This window comes from Camelina sativa, chromosome 6 (assembly GCF_030686135.1).
Source record: "Camelina sativa cultivar CO46 ecotype springtype chromosome 6, ASM3068613v1".
In the NCBI taxonomy this organism is placed as follows: Eukaryota; Viridiplantae; Streptophyta; class Magnoliopsida; order Brassicales; family Brassicaceae; genus Camelina; species Camelina sativa.
In genome coordinates this window covers 12,835,066-12,842,604 of record NC_141885.1, presented here as the reverse complement: position 1 = coordinate 12,842,604, position 7,539 = coordinate 12,835,066, and the positions used below count along the sequence as shown (strand labels likewise).

Here is a 7,539-nt window from a genome sequence, read left to right as displayed (position 1 = left end):
TGTATATGTTCATTGTTGAGTTGTGTCTTTTCACTATATTTTATTTATGTTTTTTCATCACAACTTTCGTCCGAAAAGGTGTGTGACGTCATTGACGTGTGTCTCTTTAAATAGTCATATCTTCTGATCTCTCTTTTTATTTGTCTCTTAGTAACTAACAAGTTACAAATTTTTCATTTTATGTTAAATCTAAATAATTGAATATTAATATCTAATATTCAAAGTTATTTTATAATCTAACTAAATTTTAAAAAATGATTATAAGAATAGAGAAATTTAATACAAATTAATATAGAATTTACAGTTGCGTATATTTATCGTAACTTTTGTTAAAAATATTTTAATATTTAATATTTAAAAGTAATAATAACATTCTGAATAAATGCAAACAACAATTACGACTTTTTGTAGTATTTTTTGTGAAAAATTGTTTTTTTGGTTTTTTTTTAACTCAAATAGTTGTATCTGTTCATTATATCTGTTCATTGTAGAGTTGTGTCTTTTCACTATATTTTATTCATATTTTTGCATCACAACTTTTCGTTCTAATAGGTGTGTCTATTTAAATATTCATATATTTTGAACTTTCAATATAATTCTCTCTTCATCAATAACTTACAAATCATTGTTTGTTGAAACAAATTTTCCGTTTTATGTTGAATTTAAATAATTTGAATATTAATATCAAATATTCAATATTATTCTATAATCTAACTAAAATTTTAGAAATGATTATGGCAATATAGAAATTTTATAAAACTTACTACAAAATTTACAGTTGCGTCTATTTATCGTAACTTTCGTTAAAAAGCTGTTTTTATATTGTAAATTTATTTTATTATGTTTCTAAAAGTTATGTATTTTAATTTCAATTTTTTATATATTTTCACTCATTATTAAATACATTTTTAATTATAATTATTTAATAGAAAATTACATTTACTCATTACAACCAGTAGTTCAATATTCTCTAACATCACTTTGTCATTATGATTTTTTAATTGTAACTCTTTACCATAATTCTTCATAAAATATCTTATATATTTATAATACTTTAAACAATGTTTTTGCATAGTTACGTCTATTTTTTATAATATTTTTTGTTTATAAATTTTCATTTTGATGGTTGTGTTTTTACTTTTTATTAACAGTTTATGTTTAATGTGTATGTATTCAAAATACATTATATTACATTCAAATGATTTCATAATGTATAATTAAATTTTTTTTTCTAAAATACTTCCTCCGCATCATCGCGGGGTCTGAGTCCTAGTAATATTAATAATAATTCTTTTTTATTTGAGTCCAATAGACTAATTGATGTGGAGATAACTTATAAAGGCCAATTAATTTATTTGTCTTTTGTTTATGGCTATCCGGTTCCAAAAAACTGCGATTTAGTGTGGGAACGTTTGATTCGAATTGGCTTGGCCAGAGATCAACCCTGGTTTCTGGTTGGTGATTTCAATGAAATAAAAGGCAACCATGAGAAGAGGGGTGGCAAGTTACGCCATCCTTCGTACTTTGTGCCTTTTAATACAATGATTTGACACTGTGGCTTACTGGAGTTTCCCTCTTTGGGTGATAGTCTCTCTTGGAGAGGATGGCGCGATAAGAAACCGATACGGTGTCGGTTGGACCGGGCTTTAGCAAATGAACAGTGGTATGATTTGTTCACTGATTCGTTCACGGACTATTTACCGATGATTGCATTGGATCACAAACCGGTGTTGGCCGTTATTGAGGCAAAACGCCGTCAGGGGCGAAGCAGTTTTCGCTTTGATCGACGATGGCTTGATAAGGAAGGTTTTTTCGGAGCCATTGCGGAGGGATGGGGTCTGGGGTCGGTTTTTCGACTATCTCTTTAGTGGACAAAATTACTACTTGTCGCCGAGCCATTTCTCAGTGGGGAAAGACACAGGTACCATACAGGCAGGAGACAATTGAGGAATTAAAATCAAAATTAGCGGTGGCACAGGAGAATGATGGTACGTCGGTTGAGGAGTTGGCAGAACTCACATGGAGGCTTCGGGAGGCGTATCAGGATGAGGAGGTGTATTGGTATAAAAAAAGTAGGAGTCGGTGGATGAGATTCGGTGATCGTAATACCAGCTATTTCCATGCTCAGACAAAGCAGCGTCGGGTTCGGAATCGAATTGTTGGTCTTCATGATCAGCATGGCACTTGGTCGACAGAGGAAAGTGAGGTCCAAAATATTGCAGTTTCTTATTTTCAGGAGCTTTTCACTTCTTCGGATCCCACAGATTTTGAGTAGAGTCTTGGTGTGATTAGTCCATCTGTCAGTCAGGCCACAAGTGACACTCTAACGAGGGAAGTTTCTTAGTATGAGATTAAGCAGGTATTGTTTATGATGCATCCGGACAAAACTCCAAGTCCGGATGGTATGACGGCATTATTTTATCAGAAAGCATGGGGAACAGTTAAAGCAGATCTGGTCTTTTTGGTTAATTCCTTCCTCCAGGAAGGGGTTTTTGATCGACGGTTAAACGAGACAAATATATGTCTTATTCCGAAGGTGGATAAACCAACCCGGATGACAGAATTACGTCCTATCAGTTTGTGCAATGTCGGATATAAAATCATTTCCAAGGTTTTATGTCAACGACTTCGTCCTTTCCTCCCGTCTCTGGTTTCATAAACACAGTCAGCATTTGTGGCAGGTCGTCTTATTTTGGATAATATCTTGATCGCACAGGAAATATTCCATGGGCTACGTACTAATCCTTCTTGTAAAGGGAAATTTATGGCCATCAAAACGGATATGAGTAAGGCTTATGATCGGGTGGAATGGCATTTTGTCGAACACCTGCTCAGGAAGTTTGGTTTTTGTGAGAAATGGATCTCTTGGATTATGTGGTGTGTGACGTCGGTACAATATAGGGTCTTGATTAATGGCCATCCTCATGGCTCCATTGTTCCTCATCGGGGGTTGAGACAAGGGGATCCGCTGTCGCCCTATCTTTTTATTCTGTGTACGAAGGTGCTTATTGCTCATTTTCGGCGAGCAGAAGAGGCGAAGCTTATTACTGGTATACGGGTTTCCAATGCATGTCCTGCTATCTCTCATTTGTTATTTGCGGATGATAGTTTGTTTTTCTGTCAGGCTACAAGGGAGCAATATGGGGTGGTGTTGCGGATTCTTAAGCAACATGAAAGGGTTTCTGGTCAGCAAATCAATTTCCAAAAATCCTCGGTCCAATTTGGACATACAGTGGAAAGTGGATTTCGGGAGGAATTAAAGGGATTTTTGGGCATAACAACTCTGAGTGGGATGAGTTCGTATTTAGGTATTCCTGAGAGTCTAGGTGGTTCTAAGACGAAAATTTTTTCATTTGTTCAGGATAGGCTGCAGGCACGGGCTAGTGGTTGGCCGGCTCGTTTGTTATCTAAAGGGGGTAAGGAGGTAATGATTAAATCAGTAGCTACGACGATTCCTACCTTTGTGATGACATGCTTTAAGTTGCCAAAAACGGTAACGAGGAAATTAACTAGCGCTATCTTGAAATATTGGTGGAGTTTGTCTGGCCAAATGAGGGGGCTGCATTGGATTGGTTGGGATATGTTGTGTTGTATCAAAAATGATGGGGGACTCGGTTTCAGGTGTTTAGATGACTATAACACGGCTCTGCTTGCCAAACAGCTTTGGAGGCTGATTACGGTCCCCGATTCTCTATTTGCACGGGTGTTTAAAGGTCGCTACTATCGACATTCTGATTCGTTGGATCCAATTAAATCTTACTCGCCGTCTTATGGGTGGCGGAGTATAGTTTCTGCTCCCTCTCTGGTAAACAAAGGACTAATTAAACGAGTAGGTTCTGGTGCTTCCATTTCTGTATGGACTGATCCATGGATCCCTGCTCAATCCCCGAGACCAGCACTGAGTACAGGGTCGTCTTATGATCCTCTGCTTCCAGTTTCAAATCTTATTACCAGGAGTTCTAATACATGGGATATGGCTCAGCTTATGGCTACGTTTGTACCGGAAGATGTTGCTATAATTTCTGCCATACCTTTGCGTCTACCAGATAAACCGGATTTTTTGGGTTGGCATTTTACTACGTCTGGTAGGTATTCGGTCAAATCAGGTTATCATGTTCTTCGTTCAAATACGTCGGCTACTGAACCGACAGTATTTGGACCAGACATCGCACCTCTCCGGGCGTTTGTGTGGAAAATTAGGTGTCCACCGAAGCTTCGTCATTTTTTGTGGCAAGTGTTTTCGGGTTGTGTGGCAGTTACCGCTAATCTGCGGAAGCGTGGAATTAGTGGTGATGCTATGTGTGGACTTTGTGGACTTCAGGAGGAGACGATAAATCATACCCTCTTCGAATGCCCGCCGGCCAAGCAGGTTTGGGCTTTGTCGCAGTTTCCGACGGGCCTGGGTATTTTCCTTTGGAGTCGGTTTACACGAACATGGATTTTTTTTTTCTGGAGGTTTAAATCTGTTCCAACATATGAGGTTTTTCCTTGGCTATTATGGTATATTTGGAAAGCCCGCAATGATAAACTTTTCAGTAATCTGGATTCGAATCCCCTTGTGATCCTACGGATAGCAGAGGATGAGGCAAAAACATGGGCTCTGGCTCAGTCCGAGGACATGATATTAGTCCCAGAAAATCCAGGTGTTCCAGGTGGCAGCCGGGGATTAGGGGTTCCCAGGTCTCTCTCGAGTTATATGTGTTTTTTTATGGTTCTTGGAAAGAAACGGATTGCTATGCGGGTAGAGGATGGTTTTGTACGTTACCCTTGGGCGACGTTCCCACTATGGGAGCAGCCAACTTTCGTCGTAGCCTTCCCCTCTTCATGCAAAGCTCGAAGCTCTTGTTTGGGCTATGCGTTGTATGATTGGAGCGGATAACCAATCCTTCATATTTCTCACCGACTGCTCCGACATAGTGAAGATGGTGTCTTCGCCTGCAGAGTATCCAGCTATTCTGCCTTATTTGGAGGACATACAGGCAGACAAGGAGGAGTTTGCTTCTTTCTCGTTAGTCTATGTCCCACGAGCTCAGAATGGTAAAGCGGATAATTTAGCGCGGAGAGTCTGCGTGGTACCGCACTTAGTTACCTATGTAAACAATGTACTTTCGGATTGGCTGATTTAGGTCAACCTTGTATTCTGTTGTCAAAAATATATATATATATATATAACTTGAGTGAGTGAGTGGCACGAACCACTCGCTAGTCTTCCTCGCTTATTTGCTTATGAGCTTCGGCCCATTTACTATTCCCGGCCCAATTCAGCATAAAGTTTTGTGGTGGGTTTGGAAATAAGTTAAAAAGGAAGGGCCGAAGGGGTACCAGAAGTTAATATAAGATAACTCAAATCTGTTCCAGAAACATCTTTTAGCCAAAGCAACCTTAATTATAACATTGAATAACAGTGTTTTAAACATACTCTAAAATTTATCAAATAAATACATAATGCACTTTTTCATCCATCCAGAAGGCAAAGTTTCAAAATCAGCTACCTTTAGATACAGAGACAAATACTTAGGAATGAGAATTCCCTGAGGAAAGGCAATGAGACACCTGCAGCCAAAAATACCACAGAAAACGATCAAGGATGTTCTCATAACCCTATACTGGCCAGAAGGAAAAAACATTAGATACTAACAAAATGGTCTTCGTCTTACCATTTGCAGCCACCAATCACAAATTCATCAGAACAAATAAACCTAGATTGCAAAGATGAGAAATTCTTAATCACCCACGTGAACTTTTCATTCCCCATTGAAAACAACTCCTCAAAAGTGTCTCACAAACAAAAGTACCAAAGCTTGAAAACGACCAACGAAAACCTCTAATATATAACCTGAGTGGCACGAATCACTCGCTAGTCTTCCTAACTTATTTGCTTATGAGCTTCGGCCCATTTACTATTCTCGGCCCAATTCAGCATAAAGTTTTGTGGTGGGTTTGGAAATAAGTTAAAAAGGAAGGGCCGAAGGGGTACCAGAAGTTAATATATGATAACTCAAATCTGTTCCAGAAACATCTTTTAGCCAAAGCAACCCTAATTATAACATTGAATAACAGTGTTTTAAACATACTCCAAAATTTATCAAATAAAGACATAATGCACTTTTTCATCCATCGAGAAGACAAAGTTTCAAAATCAGCTACCTTTAGATACAGAGACAAAAACTTAGGAATGAGAATTCCCTGAGGAAAGGCAATGAGACACCTGCAACCAAAAATACCACAGAAAACGATCGAGGATGTTCTCATAAACCTATACTGGCCAGAAGAAAAAAACATTAGATATTAACAAAATGGTCTTCGTCTTACCATTTGCAGCCACCAATCACAAATTCATCAGAACAAATGAACCTAGATTGCAAAGATGAGAAATTCTTAATCACCCACGTGAACTTTTCATTCCCCATTGAAAACAACTCCTCACAAGTGTCTCACAACCAAAAGTACCAAAGCTTGAAAACAACCAACAAAAACCCCTAATATATAATTTGAGTGGCACGAATCACTCGCTAGTCTTCCTCACTTATTTGCTTATGAGCTTTGGCCCATTTACTATTCCCGGCCCAATTCAGCATAAAGTTTTATGGTGGGTTTGGAAATAAGTTAAAAACGAAGGGCCGAAGGGGTACCAGAAGTTAATATAAGATAACTCAAATCTGTTCCAGAAACATCTTTTAGCCAAAGCAACCTTAATTATAACATTGAATAACAGTGTTTTAAACATACTCTAAAATTTATCAAATAAATACATAATGCACTTTTTCATCCATCCAGAAGGCAAAGTTTCAAAATCAGCTACCTTTAGATACAGAGACAAATACTTAGGAATGAGAATTCCCTGAGGAAAGGCAATGAGACACCTGCAACCAAAAATACCACAGAAAACGATCAAGGATGTTCTCATAACCCTATACTGGCCAGAAGGAAAAAACATTAGATACTAACAAAATGGTCTTCGTCTTACCATTTGCAGCCACCAATCACAAATTCATCAGAACAAATAAACCTAGATTGCAAAGATGAGAAATTCTTAATCACCCACGTGAACTTTTCATTCCCCATTGAAAACAACTCCTCAAAAGTGTCTCACAAACAAAAGTACCAAAGCTTGAAAACGACCAACGAAAACCTCTAATATATAACCTGAGTGGCACGAATCACTCGCTAGTCTTCCTAACTTATTTGCTTATGAGCTTCGGCCCATTTACTATTCTCGGCCCAATTCAGCATAAAGTTTTGTGGTGGGTTTGGAAATAAGTTAAAAAGGAAGGGCCGAAGGGGTACCAGAAGTTAATATATGATAACTCAAATCTGTTCCAGAAACATCTTTTAGCCAAAGCAACCCTAATTATAACATTGAATAACAGTGTTTTAAACATACTCCAAAATTTATCAAATAAAGACATAATGCACTTTTTCATCCATCGAGAAGACAAAGTTTCAAAATCAGCTACCTTTAGATACAGAGACAAAAACTTAGGAATGAGAATTCCCTGAGGAAAGGCAATGAACACCTGCAACCAAAAATACCACAGA

The 7,539-nt window shown here is 37.9% G+C and overlaps 1 protein-coding gene across 1 annotated transcript; it reads left to right on the top strand.

The window, feature by feature from the left end:
• Window positions 1-2,404: 2,404 nt before the first annotated feature.
• LOC109133305 (uncharacterized) lies at window positions 2,405-4,879 on the top strand. Its single transcript, XM_087456090.1, has 5 exons — window positions 2,405-2,576; window positions 2,682-2,890; window positions 3,002-3,058; window positions 3,125-4,403; window positions 4,515-4,879. The coding sequence occupies exons 1-5, from the start codon at window positions 2,405-2,407 to the stop codon at window positions 4,877-4,879; spliced, it is 2,082 nt and encodes a 693-aa protein (XP_087312216.1).
• The last annotated feature ends 2,660 nt before the right edge of the window (window positions 4,880-7,539 follow it).

What these genes read in the sequence shown, in the direction of transcription:
- LOC109133305 (XM_087456090.1), top strand. Translation starts at nt 2,405, where the DNA reads ATGACGGCATTATTTTATCAGAAAGCATGGGGAACAGTTAAAGCAGAT. An exon ending in GACAGAATTACGTCCTATCA is followed by an intron (nt 2,577 to 2,681) that starts GTTTGTGCAATG and finishes CATTTGTGGCAG; the next exon opens with GTCGTCTTATTTTGGATAAT. An exon ending in AGCTTATTACTGGTATACGG is followed by an intron (nt 3,059 to 3,124) that starts GTTTCCAATGCA and finishes TTTTTCTGTCAG; the next exon opens with GCTACAAGGGAGCAATATGG.